Here is an 18613-nt window from a genome sequence, read left to right as displayed (position 1 = left end):
CCGACCACTGGTTCTTGTTCGTTGTTGACATTATAGCAAGAAAGTTTGTCTTCCTAGATTCTTATTATGAAGGTAACACACCATTCCACATCGGGATCAGAGATTTGATGGTTAAAAACATTTTTTCTAATCTTTTCTTTTTTTGTTATTTTTTAAATTAAGTTGGTAATGCAACACCCATCCATTTTTGTGTTCCTAAACATATTCATTTTTCAATTGTCTCTAGATAAACAATTTCATAAAAACATGGGAAGATTCTAATCTGAGAGGAATGGGTTTCAGAAAGTTTGGTGTAGAGTACCCAAACATGCCCAAGCAAATAGGAAGGTAAAAGCTATCTATTTCGTGTAAACATAAATCCAGAAGTACTGTTTGTTTTTCATTTTTTTATTATTTGATCTTTATTTAATTTTTTTGTTGTTAAATTTTATGCAAAAAAAAACAGCGACGCTTGTGGGATTTTTGCTCTTAACTGGATGCAAACGTGGGCTTCGCGAAATCCTCTGCAGTGACAGTTCATGATGAACGACGTAGCAGACGCAAGGGTCAGATTTGTTGTTGACATTCTGTTTAGTATTCACAACACAGAGGATCAAGGCAAAAAACTCATCAAGAACTTCGCATGGTAAATTGTTATGTTTTGTACTTCTTCCATTCAAGCATAGTTTTTTCTTCTTTTTTTAGCAATTTGATTTGTGATACATAATTGTTTATCTTTTTCTCCTGTCTTTCCAATTTTTCTGTGTATTTCTTTTTGCGTTTGCCACTGTAAACAAAGTTACTTTTGTTTATCGTCTGTCATTTTGAGGTTACTAACTAGTTCTTTTTTTGTACTTCTTCAGAAGGTCAAGCAGCCAACCAAGCACAACATTTTCTGTAATGCATGGAGGAATACTACAAGAAGATCTTTTAGCAAGATGATCAAAAACAATCACAAAAGTCAACATCACAAAGTGTCCGGTGTACATGGAGGAACGATATGATTTTCTTTTTCTTTTGAAAGGGAATCCAAGTTGTATAGCAGTGTCATAGAAACTGGTCATTAACCAGAAAACAATTCAGAATGTCTCATGTTGTTTTTAGATCAATATCGAAACATCATTTTTTGAGTGTTCTTTTCTAAATTTTTTTATTCTTTTAAGTTTGATTATTTTCAGTATCCCTCTTTTTTCTAATATTTTCATGTCGTCTGTAGCGGCACTAACGAGAACATTTTGTTGCGCCTGTTCTTTACTTTGGTGCAGGATTTCAAAATTCTTTTGCGCACGGAATGTACGTTCTACAGCGCAATCGAAAAAGTAGATGAAAAAATTCAAGGAACCTACTGTGTTAAGGTCAGTGTTGCTACTAGTACAACTGAAATTTATAACTTATGCATTTACTAAAACAGTAGCAAAAGTGCTATCATCCATGAACAATCATAGTTCCTTCATGTTTTTTGTTCAGTGGCACAACAAACAACCAAAAACTTGAGCGAATTTACATTTTTTCAGTCATCACTTGCATATTTTCGCCTTCTTGAACTTCCAGTACACAAATTTTTATTTTTCTTTTCTTGCCTTCTTCCTCGGGTTTGCACCAGCTGGTCCCTTGCCTGTAGATGTGCCAGATGAGCCTACAATTTTTTTTCATCAAAATGAATAAAATGAACTACAAGTTCTTTTTTGTAATGCTGGAAAAACTAGGTAACACCAAAATAGAAAAGTTTTTGATGCAAAACCTGAGGTTTGTTTGCGGCAGACTTTTTCTTTCTGGGCCAAATTGATATCTTCAGTACTTGCAGTACAAGAACATTTATAATGATCAGGCTTCCCACACCGACTGCATGTGACTTTCTGTTTAGATAATAAACTTTCCATGAAAGTTTTGTAACGTCCTTTTTGTGGACGCCCTTTTGACACTGCAACATCAGGATCTTGAAGTTTGTCTCCATAGCCATCAGGATGCGGTGCTGCATCAGTCTCTGTTGTGTCCTTGTCAACATTTGCTTGCTGCGCTTCTACAAGTTCATCCTCTTTAGTCATCTCATCCAACCTTTGTTGCACCCTTTCACATTCTGCTACAACATACATATATTTTCTGTTTGTTGATGCACCGTCTGAGGCCATCTCATTGAGCCTGTTGGATAGCAGGGTATACCTTAAGTGTTGACTTCCAGCAGTTAGTTCCAAAGGAACATATAACAGATATCCCATATGTCCTTTGTATTTTTTGGCCTCCACCTTTCTATGTAATATTTTTCTGGAAGCACAGACATGTTGAGATGAGAAAGTACTGTCAAGACATGGCAACACACAATGCCATCTTTCTGAAATTTCCCACAGATACAACTGAACAACTGTTGCTGCAAGTTCACAATCACAACAAATCTTCGCGTTCTGAAATCCTTTTCAGCTAGCATTGGTTTCTTGTAGACTTCATATTTCACATTTCTCTCAACCTCTTCAACATGCAAATTCAGCACAAACTTTATCTGTTTTTGGAATCTGTAAAATATCTTTCTGTTGTACATTTTCGCAGCTTGTATCTCGAGCTCACTTCGTGCCCAGAATGTCGGCGAAGTCGTTCTTGTGATAGAGTCTTGCTCCCTCTCTTTATCTTGTATGGTTTCTGAAATCTTCTGGTACTCTTGGAGGAAGCTGATCACATTGTGAGTTGATGTGATGTTGTCCTTGAAAGTGGCGTTGGTGCCTTCACTACGCGCAGTAGAGTGAATGAAGGGGAAGAACTCCGTCTTGAAATAGACAGGGACAAACCTTTTCCTTTTCTTCCACATGATTTGGAAATACTTCACATGCCCAATGTTGTATTTCTGAATCATCTCTGTCCACAATTGCTCAAACTCAGCCACTGTCAGAGAGTTGTGAATGATGTCACTGAAATCATCATGCAATGTTTTATTTGCTGCAAAAGTCCTAGTACATTTTTCCTCGGCCTTCTTCTTAATATGAAACAAACATCGCCTGTGGCAGATATGCGGGAAAACTAAAGGGATAACTGTCTTCATCCCAGCATCCTCGTCTGTTATGATTGTGGACGGGGATTTCCTACCCATGCAATGCAAGAATGTCTCAAACAACCACTGAAAGGTGTCAGCTGTTTCATTCTCTATGATTGAGCAAGCGAACAAACAGTTCTGCCCATGTCCTGTGACACCAACAAAGGGAGCAAATGGGAGGTTGTATATGTTTGTCTTGAATATTGTGTCGAAGCTGAGGCAGTCTCCGTACAGCTCATACATTTTCCTAGAATACCCGTCAGCCCAGAAAATGCACAAAACTTTACTTGCGCCATCAGAGACTTTAGTTGTTTTGAACGCATAGTAAAATTGTGGATCTTCAGCTTGCCTCTTCCTGAAATATGTGAGCACCTGCATCATGTCCTTTTGATTGCTATCTTTGACAATGGCTGTTCTAACATTGCTCACATGCTTTTTGGTGTAAGGAGTGTTCCCGCCTCTCAAGTAACTTAGGATTGCTATTATTTGTCTTGTTGGTAGCTTCACAGCATTGAAAGTTCGGATTAGGAGTTTCTCCTCTTCTGTCATGTAGTTATGAGAACGAAGGTATTTCACTTCTGTGTGAGGACTCAAATCATGGTTGTGCTGTAGGTTTATGGTTGTTATCACCCACTTCTCATCCTTCTTGGTGACAATGAGCTGAGCTTTACACCCTGTTATTGCGATGGTGTTTGCTTTTTTCTTCCTTGCGTTGCGATAGGGCTCTTGTCCTGTCTTCTGTTGCCTTGTGTCATGTCATTTGTTCTTCCTATTCTCTTGTTCTTCTTCATCAATTACATTTCCTGACCGATTGCACTTGAAAGTTACCCGAGTTGCTGCACTGCCTCCTTGTTTCTTGCCACAATAGCGAGATGCTTTGATCACAGAAAAACCAGCAATTGAGGCATACTCATTGTAAAAGTTGTAAGCTGCATCATCCGTATCAAACACCATGTCCACATGGGGTACGTGATGACTACGCACTTCTTGGCTAGCACTCTGAGAAGCTTCTATACTGTCATTTTCAAGGAATATCAGTATATCTTCCTGTGTTAATTTTTGAACTTCGCCAGCTGCACCACTGTTCTGTTGTTCTCCAGCAGTTGTAACAGTAATCTCAGAGGCTTTTTGCAACAACGCTGGAGAAATATCATCCTCGGAATCAGAATCATTGTCAGAAGGAATCTCATTTGACACCATAGAGCCGTTTTTGTTTCCTCCTGCTTCTGTCTGCATTTCATTGTCCCAGTTCAAATCATTCAAGCTTTCTGAAAAACGGTTGTCAACAAAAGGTTCAAGCTCCATATCATGTTGGTCATCAACTTGAGATGTTTGCTGAGCTCCACCCCCAGTGTGTGCTTGGAACGGATCTTCTGAAGATCTACTGTATCGCCCAGTTATCATGTACATATCATTCTGTAGAGAGAGTTTTTTTATAGTTATACACATCAGTCAAACAATTTTTATTCAGGGACATAGACACAAGTTTAAGCAGGAAAAAACATACCTCAGTACGAACAAGGCGATCTTCTTGCGATTGTGAGGATGCATATCTAGCACCCTGAAAATTAAAACATCTCTAGTTACTTCTCTTTGTTTTGATGTTTTTTGTTTTTGGTTTATTTTTGTAAGTTAATACAGTTTTTATCTACGATAAGCAAACAGGAGTATGTTAGTAGAGAACCTCTTCTTCAGCAGCAAGTAGGAGTTGCATGTATGACATGGGAGCTTCATAAGCGACTTTGTTTGCCTGCATGATTATTTTTTGCGAATTTCTTGTAAAACAACCATACTAGAATTTCTCTTTTTTTCTTCCATTTTTCTCTACACTGTAAACACTTACAGGGGGTTGGAGCGCAGTAGATGCTTGGTTGGACTCACCCACTGAAGTATGTGCACCCAGGTTCAGAGGGAAGTTTGCCTGCACAAAGAAGTTTTAACATTCAGATAAATGTCTACTGACAATTTCGAAAGCAAATGTTTTTTTGCAAAGAGCCCAGAAATACTTGTGTATTGCCTTGACTATTGAAGATATCATACATAGGTGCACTCACTGGAATGTTCAGGGCATTCCCTTGTGTTCTGTTAATAGAAGCACGAGGAAGCATCTGATTTTGCATCCAGGGGTGTGCATGATGCAACCCTTGGTTCCAAGCACCAGAATTCAGCCACTGTTGCTGCTGGCTATTTTGCCCCCCAGTGTTTTTATGTTTTCCACATAATAGTACAAAAGATCAGACATCAAATTTATGTAACCAAATAACCAGAATAGTGCAAGCAAGATTCAGATGTTCATTAATTTTTGATTTGCTTTTTTTTGTAGGCACTAACCTGAGAACCAAACAGAGAAGCTCCATAAGCATCAACAACAGCTGCATATGAAGGATGTTGTCAGGTATATGAAGGATGCAGCACCTAGAACAGAGACAAGAATCCTAGATCTAGAGAGAGGAGAGGCGTGCATACCCTGGTGAGTGCTTTGTGCCCTCTGATCTCTTGCTGCATCCATGTTTTCTTTTCTCTTCTCTATCTCCTCCTTGCTTCTTCTTGCCTTCTTCGACCATATCAGCTTCCTTCCTCTGCTCACATTGCCATTATGGAGGGGAAAGGTGTGTGGCGGCTGGGGCTGGAGGAGGAAGGAGGAGGAGTGCGTGGGTTGGGCTGAGGGTTTGTGATTTTCGTGGATGGGGGCTGGGGGCATGTGCTGCGATCAGGAGAAGAACAGGGAGGAACAAAAAGCAACGCAGCTTTTTTGCTCCTGTACAGCGGGGCCCGGGCTTTTTTCGCTTTTTCTCTTGTCCTTTTTTCGCTTTTAGTCAAAAAAGCCTAACAAGGACAATCAAAACAAACAACCCAAAAAGGCTCACAACCCACAAACAACAACAGAGCAAAGGGCCTGTATTGGATTCGGCCCAATTAGGCTCTGTGCGGGGGAGAGAGGAGCCTGGCTCGGAGCCTGCCAGGCGATCGGGCTGAGACAAATAGCGAACGACGTCATCACCACGTCATTCGACTGAGACCAATCTATTTCTCATTCGAATGAGTTCCACTGCGGGGGGGTCGTCGGCGCCCAGCTCGGTCACCATCGCCTTCAAGGTAGTCGCCCCCGTGTCTTCCTCCTCTGCTCCACCTCCACCAATTCAAAAAGTGGCACACAAAAAAATGGACAGAGTAAATGTGTCGGTGTGGATAATTATGAGAGATCCGTTGGTGCTTTGAGATATTGCAGAAAACCCCCTGGGAAAACTTAAAAACAATTACAGAAATGATGCTTCCCTCCCCTAGTAGCAAAAAACCTTCTTCTTTGTAGTTTGAACTAGCAAGTAGGCAGTGAGGAAAAACTTCAAAACTTTGCGAGACAAAAAAAAGACAAAATAAATTGGAACATTGACAACAAACTTAAAAAAATGAGTTAAAAAAACAAGTTATTGTAGAGCTATTTGAGCTGTTACAAAAACTCAATGGTCAACTTGCGATAAAAAGTCCACCATGGGTGCGTGGGACACTCGAGCACGCCTTTTTCCGCCTATCAGGCTCGCGCGTGCTGACAAAAAAACACCGGTGTCTTTCTTGTACAAACAGCCAAGAAATTGCCCGCCATGCTAGAGTCGTTTATCTATGCAAAAAGAGAGCATGCACGAACGGCATCTTGGAGCTTGTTTGCCATCAATGATAGCGTAATACTTATGAAGGTCACCAACAAAAAAACTGTCCACCACAAAACCACGCTCTAAAAACCTCGCCGGATGGTCGGCTTACAACTAGGGACCCTCGACAAATACACACACTCCCCTTAGTTGCGAGTCAAAAGGTCGACATGGAAGTAGGGGAACCAACAAACACACACATGCCTCCTAGTTGTGAGTCGATGGTCGACATCCAACTGGGGACCCTCGACAAACACACACACACACACACACTCCCTATTAGCGAGACGGTTATTGACACGCAACTGGGGATCCTCAACAAACACAAACACCCTTAGTTGTGAGTCAATGCTCGGCTTGCAACTCGGTGCCACGGCAAAAACATACACACCACTAGTTGCGAGTCGATAGTCGCCATGCAATTGGGGACGCTCGACAAAACACACACTCCCCGTAGTTGCGAGTCGATGGTGGACATGCAACTGCGGGCCCTCGATAAAACACACACTCTTAGTTGCGAGTCGATGCTCGACTTGCAACTAGGGACCCTCAAAAAACACACACACTCCAGTTGCGAGTCGATGGTGGACATGCAAGTGGGGACCCTCGACAAAAACACACACCCCCGTAGTTGCGAGTAAAAAAAGCTCGACATGGGACTAGGATCTCTCGACAAACACACACATGCCCCTAGTTGTGAGTCGATGATCGGTATGCAACTGGGGACCCTCGACAAACACACACACACACACACACTCCCCCTAGTTGCGAGACGGTTATTGACACGAAACTGGGGACCCTCGACAAACACAAACACTCTTAGTTGTGAGTTGATGCTCGGCTTGCAAGTAGGTACCACGACAAACACATACACACCACTAGTTGCGAATCGATGGGCGGCATGCAACTGGGGGCCCCAAGAAAACACACACTCCCCGTAGTTGCGAGTCAATGTTCGGTTTGCAACCGGGGGCCCTCAACAAAACACAAACAACCTTAGTTGCGAGTCGATGCTCGACTTGCAACTAGGTGCCACAACAAAAACATACACACCACTAGTTGCGAGTCGATGGTCGCCATGCAACTAGGGACGCTCAACAAACACACACTCCTCGTAGTTGCGAGTCGATGTTTGACATGCAACTGGGGGCCCTCGCCAAAACACAAACAACCTTAGTTGCGAGTCGATGCTCGACTTGCAACTAGGAACCCTCGAGAAACACACACACTCCAGTTGCGAGTCGATGGTGGACATGCAAGTGGGGACCATGGACAAACACACACACCCCCCTTAGTTGCAAGTGGAAAAAGCTCGACATGGGACTAGGATCTCTCGACAAACACACAAATGCCTCTAGTTGCGAGTCGATGGTCGCCATGCAACTGGGGACGCTCGACAAACACACACTCCCCGTAGTTGCGAGTCGATGGTCGATATGCAACTGGGTACCCTCGACAAAACACAAACAACCTTAGTTGTGAGTCGATGCTTGACTTGAAACTAGGGACCCTCGAGAAACACACACACTCCAGTTGCGAGTCGATGGTGGACATGCAAGTGGGGACCCTCGACAAACACACACCCCCCTTAGTTGCGAGTCGAAAAAGCTCAACATGGGACTAGGATCTCCTGACAAACACACACATGCCCCTAGTTGTGAGTCGATGGTCGCCATGCAACTGGGGACGCTCGACAAACACACACTCCCCGTAGTTGCGAGTTGATGGTCGATATGCAACTGGGGACCCTCGACAAACACAAACACACACACACACACACTCCCCCCTATTTTGCGAGACGGTTATTGACACGCAAACTGGGGACCCTCGACAAACAGAAAACACCCTTAGTTGCGAGTCAATGCTCGGCTTGCAACTAGGTGCCATGACAAAAACATACACACCACTAGTTGCGAGTAGATGGTTGCCATGCAACTGGGGACGTCAACAAACACACACTCCTCGTAGTTGTGAGTCGATGGTTGACATGCAACTGGGGGCCCTCGACAAAACACAAACAACCTTAGTTGCGAGTCGATGCTCGACTTGCAACTAGGGACCTTCGAGAAACACACACACTCCAGTTGCGAGTCGATGGTGGACATGCAAGTGGGTAACCTCGACAAACACACACACCCCCCTTAGTTGCGAGTCGAAAAAGCTCGACATGGGACTAGGATCTCTCGACAAACACACACATGCCCCTAGTTGCGAGTCGATGGTCGCCATGCAACTGGGGACGCTCGACAAACACACACTCCTCGTAGTTGCGAGTCGATGGTCGATATGCAATTGGGGACCCTCGACAAACACAAACACACACAGACACACACTCCCCCCTATTTTGCGAGACGGTTATTGACACGCAACTGGGGACCCTCGACAAACAGAAAACACCCTTAGTTGCGAGTCAATGCTCGGCTTGCAACTAGGTGCCACGACAAAAACATACACACCCACTAGTTGCGAGTAGATGGTCGCCATGCAACTGGGGACGCTCAACAAACACACACTCCTCGTAGTTGCGAGTCGATGGTTGACATGCAACTGGGGGCCCTCGACAAAACACAAACAACCTTAGTTGCGAGTCGATGCTCGACTTGCAACTAGGGACCCTCGAGAAACACACACACTCCAGTTGCGAGTCGATGGTGGACATGCAAGTGGGGACCCTCGACAAACACACACCCCCCTTAGTTACGAGTCGAAAAAGCTTGACATGGGACTAGGATATCTCGACAAACACACACATGCCCCTAGTTGCGAGTCGATGGTCGCCATGCAACTAGGGACGCTCGACAAACATACACTCCCCGTAGTTGCGAGTCGATGGTCGATATGCAACTGGGGACGCTCGACAAACACAAACACACACACACACACTCCCCCCTATTTTGCGAGACGGTTATTGACACGCAACTGGGGACCCTCGACAAACAGAAAACACCATTAGTTGCGAGTCAATGCTTGGCTTGCAACTAGGTGCCACCACAAAAACATACACACCCACTAGTTGCGAGTAGATGGTCGCCATGCAACTGGGGACGCTCAACAAACACACACTCCTCGTAGTTGCGAGTCGATGGTTGACATGCAACTGGGGGCCCTCGACAAACCACAAACAACCTTAGATGCGAGTCGATGCTCGACTTTCAACTAGGGACCCTCGAGAAACACACACACTCCAGTTGCGAGTCGATGGTGGACATGGGACTAGGATCTCTCGACAAACACACACATGCCCCTAGTGTGTCTCGATGGTCGGTATGCAACTGGGGACCCTCAACAAACACACACTCCCCATAGTTGCGAGACGGTTATTGACACACAACCGGGGACCCTCGACAAACACACACATATCGTTAGTTGTGAGTCGATGTTTGGCTTGGAACTGGGGGCCACAACAAACACACACACACACACCCCTTAGTTGCAAATCGATGGTCGACATGCAACTGGTGGCCCCGACAAAACACACACAGGCACCCCCCCTAGTTGCGAGTCGATAGCCGGCATGCAATTCGGGACCCTAGAAAAACACAAAAGACCCTTAGTTGCAAGTTGATAGTTGATATACAAGTGTGGACCCTCGTAAAACACGGACACCCTTAGTTGCGAGTTGATGATCGACTGGCAACTGAGCGCCCCGACAAAACACAAAACACCCTTAGTTACGAGTCCCTAGTTACGAGTCCCAAGTTACGAGTCGAGGGAGGACTTGCAAACTCAAACAAAAAGGTCAGCCCCCCAGTTGAGAGTCAATGTTGGACTTGCAGCTGGGCCAAAAAATCGGGCTCGAGTTGCGAGCGCGTGTTACAAAAACACGAATCTTGACACAATGCACCCTACGGTTCGTAATCTAGATATGAGATAATTTAGATGCATCCTACGGCAAAGCCTCAACTCTGGACTGTGCTTATTAGGAGATACTAAATACAATTAAAGCTGCAAAAATTAAATCTCACTACAGGATTAAGAAACCAAACACTTAATCATTCATTTCAGCGAAAAAGTTTCATGCTGTTGATAGACAAAAAATAAATCAACAACTTATCAATCAAAAATCAAGCTGTTCTGAGCACGTACACCCCCTAGTTAGAAGTCGGTTGTTGAGATGCAATTAGGGGCCCCTTCACAAAAAAAGACACACACACGCAGCTACGTACCTTGACAGCACTCTCGTAGATCTACGACTTTCAAGATAACTACTGTCAAAAAATAAGGCGTCTATGAAAAAACAATATTTTTGTTACTAAAAGAACTGGGCAAACAAATTGCATGTGTAGTGCGCAAAAGGCAAGGGTGTTTATCGTTATAAATAATAAACAAAAAAAGTATTGAAAAAACGTAAACACAATTACTCCTAAAAGAACATACTGATCAAAAATATATAACATCACTTATCATTACGAGAAACGCATATTCCACATAGTTTTGAAAACACACATAGATAATAAACATCGCAAACGACGAGGGGGGGGGGGGTTACTTGGTTCTTGTCAACCGCATAAACAAAAGACCGCAGCGATGTTTTGCATCAGCATACTACATAACTAGGAACATAGCTTCTCGAAAAGAAAATGAAACTTAAAGCTTACTGACGACAACAGTAACATTCATGTAAGACTTCTTGCTGGCCTTGAAGAACACGAAGATGCAGTCGTTGATTCCCAGGGTAGTCTTTGAAAGGAAACGCCTCCACTGCTTTTTGTTGAAGGCTATACGTCCATCAGTAGACGTCTGGTATTCGACGCGAGTCTTTGCCTCCCCACTGCTTAAACGAACACCAGCCAACCCTCCTTTAGGGATGTTTAAGCTTGTAGCAACCCTCTCTGATACTTTCTGTATCCACAACAAAGAATAGCAAACAAAAAACATAAAAATTAAAAGCTTGAAGCAATGCAACAAAAACTACATGCATTTAAGAAAACAAATATGCATATAAACAAAAATAAAGTAAACACAAAAAGCAAATTTTAATAAAAAAGAAACAACAAAACATACCATTTGTCCAACTTGAGTGTCAGTTGTAGTAAGACAGTGTACAAAGGATACTCCTAAAAACTTGGACTTGAAGTTGAGCACCAGTTCATTGAGAATGTCCTGTTGTGCATCATTCAGAGTTAGACCCCTTGTATACTCGATCTTTATGCTGCCACCGTCTTCATCCACATCTGAGATGTCTCCATCTATCATCTCTTCATCAGCATCCCCGTCTGAAGAGCTTCCTTCAACTATGTCCAAGTCATCACTTTGAAAAACAACATGTGCCTGGCGGGGACGCCTGTCCAAGTCAAAAATGACCACAGCCCCCTTCTGAAGAGAAAAGTCAGAAGTGAATTTCTTCCAGCCACTCCCCTTGATTCTGGTCCTGTGTGCCCCCTTCACAATGTCGACAGAGTACTTGCGTCCATGCGCTTCAAAACACATGTAGTCGCCGGTAACGCCATTGACGTAGACTCTTGCATTGCATGGCACAGTCTACAAAAAAATGTAAAAAACAAAAGAAAATAATAATAATCAGGAAACTGTACACAACATAGAAAAAACATGACTGAATACAAAAGAGCGCGACCATCCATGGCAAAATACGCAAAGAATTTTACCGTGACTTGTACAAAAATGATGCGCCACTTGATTGATGCACTGCAGCTGAACTAGGAAACAAATAACAAAGTACATAAAGGCGCAAAATACTAACTGATTACCGCTTTAGACAGGAACTCATCACGAATGTCGATCTTGAAGTTGTTGTCAGCACCGCCATGGCAAAAGTTCCCACATAGCTCACAAGAAAAAACCTGAGAACATAAAAAAACAGTTAAGGGACAGGCTGACTGCAAGCATTTCCTCAAAGGTCCAAAGTCGGGCGGCCTGAAACCGGATGGACAACAGTCTTCTTTCAGAATGAGGATTGACTGAAATTACAAAAACAATTATGTGCATGGATCACAGAACTGACTGAACATAACAAAATGACCTAAACCAAAATGGAAAAGCACATATCTGATAACTAGACACTCCCGGGCCACTCTTTTCCTTGACTCATCTGTTCAAGACTGCCATGGCGGGGATTGACTGAAATTACTAAATTAACTTAAAATATATTCAAGCGTATAAGTGTCTGACAAACGAAAACAATAGAGTATCTTCGAAATCTTGTGCAGGAGCAGAGGGACGGTTTCAGCTAAGGCCTTAGGCTAGTTTCCACTGCCTAAAAATGACGCGAAATCGAAATCACGTACGCTTTCTTTTGCGACAAGAAGGAGATTCTAATTTCACAAACTATATTTACATGATGTAAGTTATTAGTTCTTAAGAACGAAAATTATATACATAAAGTGAATGATCGACTCGATGAAAAGGAAACAGAACAAAAAAACAGACTATAAAAATTCTGCACAAGCAAGTGCTCCAGGAAAGGGTTGTATTACAGTACATACTATGGTGATCAACCGGAGAGAGAACACGAGCAAGCTCCAACTAGTCAAAGTTATCAATTCCACATGGCGAACATATAAAGTAAAAAGAGACTGATGAATAAACTTAAGAGAAGCCATAATCATATATGCGCTCCTAAAAAGTCGAGCACAACCCGTAAAAAACAGAGCGCAGCCCCCTGTTTGAGAGACACCTTAATAATATGGAAGCCATGCAATGTATAAGCAATCAAATAATATGCAGCAGGTGCTCATTCAGAAAACACATGGAAATGATACGCAAAATCAGAACAAGCAACAACATCAACCAACAAACAGACTGGAAGGCAGCTACTGAAAAATGAAGAAGAACCAGAGCAGGCAATTATCACAAAAGAAAAAGGAAAACTTGATGCACACATAAGAGATTTTCATCACAAAAAACAAAGTCATGACATTATTGCCTAGGGACTATCTCTACCATAGATAAGCAGAAGAGGATCTCTGCATATAGTCCCACAAACAGGGGATCTAAAAAAAAGATAAACAGGGGATCCAAAAACAGCTATTGATAGGACATTTGGTAAATAAAACTGAAGCCTTGATATTTTACAATTCTTGGTTCCAGTCAGTGTATGTATCTATGAAAAATACAAGGCAGGATCTGTGCCTATGATTACTATTTAGCAGCTATATGTAGACGAACAACTACATACAGAGCAGAATCTGTACCTAGGAGCACAATCAAAAAACATTTAAATCGCTCTAGACCAAACATGAGCATTCCACACTTAAAAAACATTCATCACCCCGCCCCCCTCCCCTCCCCCAAGTTAATGATGAACTACAGTAGAACAAACCCTAGAATGCAAAAAACAAATCTACAAAAATGACAAGAAAAGCAAACGAAAACTCACTTCGCCGGCCTCCCCTGCCATCTCTCTCGCCACAAGCCCACCAAGTACTTCCACGCTTAGATTGAAAAATCACAGGAGGAAGGGAAACAGACCACGGGAAGAAAAAGAGACGATGGGAAGGGGAACAAAGGCGAGGAGAGTGGGGTGAGGAGGCGAGGAGAGTGACGACAGCAAACACATCTGGACATGAGTAGCAGGGCTAGACCGTTCGCATTCTGAACAAGCGCGGCCCAAAAACAAAACAAAAACAATTCGGAGGCCCAGCCCGCAACAACTCGCTACCCCCCTCGTCGCTTCCGGCCTGACAAAACAAAAAAGAGAAGAAAAAAAAAAGAAAACAGAACGGTCCACGAGCGGGACAAACAGATGGGCTGCGCCTCCCGTCGCTACGAAGCAGTACACCTGCAGGAAGCACGAATCGTCGCGTGGCTCGATCGGACGGTCGCAAAATTGAATGAGACCAATTAGTTTCTCATTCGAATGAGATTTAGCAAACCCGTTAAAATAAATTGCCGGAATCCTTCAGGATACGTTAGCATCCAAATGCAGGCATATTCCGAGAGCAACCCAGGCCACTGCAAGAAGACAAGATGTGTCCTATATATAGAGCTAAGTGGGAAGACTACATCTTAGATCATCTCATCACATATCATTAGCTAGCGGAAGGCAAGGATGGCCGGGACAAGAGACGACTACGACGTCACGGCGGCGCTGGACGAGTTCTACGCGTCCCGCACCGGCGTCTGCGGCCTGGTCGAGTCCGGCGTCACCATCGTGCCACCGCTCTTCCTCGCGCCGAACAGCCCGCCTCCACCGCCACTCGGGACGACGAACTTCATCATCCCAACCATCGACCTCTCTCTCCCACGCTCGGTCATTGTGCCCCTCGTCCACGCCGCCGCGCGCACCTGCGGCATCTTCTACGTCACCAACCACGGCGTCCCTGCCGACGTCATTGACTCCGCCCTGTCCGCCGTCCGCGTCTTCCACGAGCTGCCTCCCGCCGTCCGGTCGGCGTTCTACACGCTCGCGCCCGTCGGTGGCGTCAGCTTCAGCACGTACCGCAACGACCGGCCACGGCAGGCTGCCAGGCCCGACGCCATCCCCGTCCTGCCTTGGCGCGACAGCCTCACCATCAGCCTCGCCCCGCCGGGTCCCGACATGGGCCACTTCCCCGCGAGCTGCCGGGACCCGTTGCTTGAGTATCACCGGGTCATGGCGGAGTTCGGAAAGAAGAAGATCGGGGCGCTGCTGTCAGAGGCGCTCGGTGTCGGTGCAGAGTGGCTCGAGAAGACTATGCAGATGGAGGCTGCGTCTATGGCGTCCCACTACTATCCTCCATGCCCGGAGCCCGCGAAGGTGATCGGCGGTATGGACCACACCGACCCATTCCTGTTCACGGTGCTGGTGCAGGACGCCGTCGGAGGGCTCGTGGTGCATGTCGACGATGGGGAGTGGATAGACGTGCCGCCGGTGGCTGGAACGCTCTTAATAAACATCACAGAATTGCTCAAGGTAAGCTAAGTATATAAGCATGCGTTGCGATTGTTCTGCTTCTGCTTCCGTCACCAACTTAGGCGCGCACACCATGCATGTAATTAATGGCTCATGCAGGTGTTTTCGAACGATGAGTACATTAGCATAGATCACAGGGTGAGGGTCAAGTCGATGAAGGAATCAAGGGTATCCATCGCCCTCTTCTTCAATCCAAGCGACTCCCACATAATCGAGCCTCTCCCGGAGCTCGTGACGGCAGACAAGCCCCGACGGTACCGGAGTTTCACCATGACTGAGTTCATGGATTCGAGAAAAGGCGAGTTCGGGAATGGCAGCTCGTCCATCCAGCAATTCGCGCTCACGAGCGAACCAAGCTCTTAATTAGTACCAGAGCTCAGCTGTCTCTCGATCGGCATCGGCATCATTACGTTTTGCCTCGGTTACTGTTGGTGGCCTTGTATTGATGCAAAATGTATTTTTGATAGTGACCTTGTATAAAGAAATGAAGGGAGTACTTGCTATTATTAGAGGACCTTGTATTTCTGGTGCGGTTTTAATCCCTCACTTCTACTTGGTCCAGGACTCCAGACTATGGCGATTGTCCTCCAATCGTGAGATCAGTGCTACCTACTTCATCTGTATCAAAATACAAGACTTTTTTAACTAGCCTACAAAAACGTTTTATATTTTGGTCCCCCTGCTCAAAATATAAGACCATTTATAGAGTTAAAAATGATTTTATATTCTGAGACGGAGAGACTAGTATATAATTGTAAGCAAGTCAGGAGTTGAACGGTCAGACAAACATACTATTGCTCTTTGAAAGCAACCGTGGGAGTTATCATGTCGCTAACTAAAACCACCAACAGTTTAAGTAGAATATAAGTGGCATCCCACTGCTCTTCTTTTGCTTGTCGTCCCAAGTGGTGGTGGAGGCGGGTTGTTTGGCGCGAGGAAGAGCGGTGACACGATGGTGACGCCGGGCTCGACCTGCCCGCAGACGCTAGTACGTCTCCCTCCCAATGTCCGTATGTGCAATTATTTATCTTTTGTTTTGATCAAGTTGGGCGTGGTCTCTCATCAGGAACAGAGAGAGGAATCAAAAGTCCCACTTCTAAGTGGTCTTTAAATCCACAAGTCAAAGTTTGAGATGTTTTTTGAACTAAGTTGAACTAAATGACTTACAAGTGGAATATAAGTGCGATCCCACTTGACACCCTAGGAGCGTCTGGTTGAATGGCTCATAGTGCGATCCCACCTGCAGCCGTGGTGGCTCACCTGCGCCTGTTTCGAGAGCCATGACGCCTTGTATGATAACACTGAAGAAGCGTCCTGCCAGCATTAAGGGTGTTGTTCCCAGCAAGGTGCCTTGGTATTTGAGACCATCATCGATCGTGGCCGGGTTTGGTCGTGCCAAGCATGTCCAACTGGTTGAAGCAAAGCTCCACCGAGGAAATTATTTGGTGTTATTGTAGTGCGAATTCTAAGGCAGTTTGTGACACTTATAGGGCAGACTCAATAGATTGATCAAAAATATTGAATATAATTAAAAATGATGAACAAGTATTAAAAAAATGTTGGAATAACTTTTAAAATGTTGAGCAAGTATTTGAAAAAAAAAATAATAAGCGTTCAGACAATGTTGAACGTGTATACAAGAAATATTGGTCGCTTATTAAAAAAATGGTTTTTGACACATACGAAAATGTGGAGTGAGAGCGAAAACAAACATAAGAAAAAATAAAAGAAAGGCAACAAATGGAGGAAAAAATATAGAACCAAACAAAAATGAAGAAAAAACAAAAATGTAAGAAAAGAAAAAACGAAGAAACAAATGCAAGCAAGAATGAAAAGAAATGGAGAAAAAAAGAAACAGAAGAAAATATGAAAAAAAAACCGGCTCCAGTAGCCTCAAGTAGGACGAGCGCTAGAATTATACACAAGGGCGAGGCTGGCCTGGTAACTAACAGTGTTGCGCTTGGTCGATCAGTCGGGAACTTATCCAGGTTTCTCCAATTTTTCTTTGTTCCTTTTCTTTTAAACATACACGAACGGGACGGCCCACTAGCAACAGCGCGGGAGATTCTCTTTACGAGGCGGAGCAAAACACTCACGTAAAGTGAGAAATAGCTCTAGCGGATAACTTTTTCACGTGCTGATAAGTGGCGAACTGCATGTGCATCATTTGTGAATTTTTCTGTTTTTCTGTACTTTTGTTTATTCAAAATGTTTTATCTGTTAAACCATGCGTACAAATCTCAAACCGTTTTCATCTTTTTATTTCTCACGTCGAGATATTGAAAACAGATTTCCTATTAATAGGTTTCGGCAAACTTTTTTCTCATAAAAGAACCGGAAACTGAAATAAAAGGCGGGAAAACAAATACTAAAAACCGATTAAAAAGATAACAAAAAAACCAACAACCAAAAAATACGAATGGTAAAAAAATGGAAATCAGTCCACTCCGGTGGTGCACGAGCAACAAGTCCCTAAAAAATGGAAATCAGTCAACTCCGGTACTAAAGGTTAGACCCCTTTTAGTAGCGGTTTGTGTCACAAACCGGGACTATAGGTTAGCCCTTTAGTCCCGGTTTGTGACACAAACCGGTACTAAAGGGGATCGTGGGGCCCTGGCCTGACGCCGGTCTGCCACCACCCTTTTAGTTCGTGGCACGAACCGGTACTAATGGTTCAACACGAACCGGGATTAATGCATAGCCGTTTGAATCGGGACTAATGGTACCATTAGTACCGGACCAAAATCGAACCGAGACTAATGTGTCTCACATAAGATCGTTTTTGCTACTAGTGGAAGTTGGGTTGTGTGTGCTTGGCCGTGTAGGGTCGGTGTGCTGCATCGTTATGGCCACGATTGCGAGGCGGCGTGGCGGTAGCGGAGTGGCCCATCATAGATGGCGTGCCTCAATCCAGTGAGGGTTGTTGGAGATGTGCAACACGACGAAAATCTTGCCCGTCTTCGGTCGGTGTTGGTGGCGAGGGCACCTACATGGTGTTGCTACCCTCCTTGGAGGCATCACTAAGGTGTGTTGGCATGTCCCACTCCTAGCTTGGATTGTTGTCCCCGGGCAAAAGCCTTGGTTCATCTCGGACCGGCGATGGCAGCCTCTTGACGT

General features: G+C 44.3%; 2 protein-coding genes and 2 pseudogenes across 2 annotated transcripts; 1 reads left to right on the top strand and 3 right to left on the bottom strand.

Annotated features, from left to right (window-relative positions):
• Positions 1-1541: 1541 nt before the first annotated feature.
• On the bottom strand, positions 1542-5118 carry LOC147982331 (protein FAR1-RELATED SEQUENCE 5-like; annotated as a pseudogene).
• Positions 5119-11232: 6114 nt separating this feature from the next.
• LOC147982330 (uncharacterized) lies at positions 11233-14029 on the bottom strand. Its single transcript, XM_087517315.1, has 4 exons — positions 13982-14029; positions 12354-12446; positions 11650-12126; positions 11233-11487 (listed from the first exon to the last, which is right to left on the bottom strand). The coding sequence occupies exons 1-4, from the start codon at positions 14000-14002 to the stop codon at positions 11233-11235; spliced, it is 846 nt and encodes a 281-aa protein (XP_087373441.1). The 5' UTR covers positions 14003-14029.
• Positions 14030-14642: 613 nt separating this feature from the next.
• Positions 14643-16044, top strand: LOC125549500 (1-aminocyclopropane-1-carboxylate oxidase homolog 1-like). Its single transcript, XM_048712907.2, has 2 exons — positions 14643-15496; positions 15596-16044. Exons 1-2 carry the CDS (start codon positions 14654-14656, stop codon positions 15857-15859), a joined length of 1107 nt encoding a protein of 368 aa, XP_048568864.2. The 5' UTR covers positions 14643-14653; the 3' UTR covers positions 15860-16044.
• Positions 16045-16105: 61 nt separating this feature from the next.
• LOC147982329 (uncharacterized) overlaps positions 16106-18613 on the bottom strand; it is a 59836-nt pseudogene continuing 57328 nt past the window's right edge.

Source organism: Triticum urartu, chromosome 3A (genome assembly GCF_056163025.1).
Source record: "Triticum urartu cultivar PI428250 chromosome 3A, HENAU_Tu73, whole genome shotgun sequence".
NCBI lineage: Eukaryota > Viridiplantae > Streptophyta > Magnoliopsida > Poales > Poaceae > Triticum > Triticum urartu.
Note: the sequence above shows the minus strand (reverse complement) of the source record. Positions and strands in the feature narration are given on the sequence as shown.

Excerpts from the sequence above, each read along its gene's own strand:
- LOC147982330 (XM_087517315.1), bottom strand. The coding sequence starts at position 14,002 with ATGGCAGGGGAGGCCGGCGAA. Across the intron at positions 12,127-12,353 it reads ATGAGTTCCTGTCTAAAGCG|ACTGTGCCATGCAATGCAAG; the intron begins GTAATCAGTTAG and ends ATTTTTTTGTAG. Across the intron at positions 11,488-11,649 it reads ACACTCAAGTTGGACAAATG|AAAGTATCAGAGAGGGTTGC; the intron begins GTATGTTTTGTT and ends TTGTGGATACAG.
- LOC125549500 (XM_048712907.2), top strand. The coding sequence starts at position 14,654 with ATGGCCGGGACAAGAGACGACTACGACGTCACGGCGGCGCTGGACGAG. Across the intron at positions 15,497-15,595 it reads ACATCACAGAATTGCTCAAG|GTGTTTTCGAACGATGAGTA; the intron begins GTAAGCTAAGTA and ends TGGCTCATGCAG.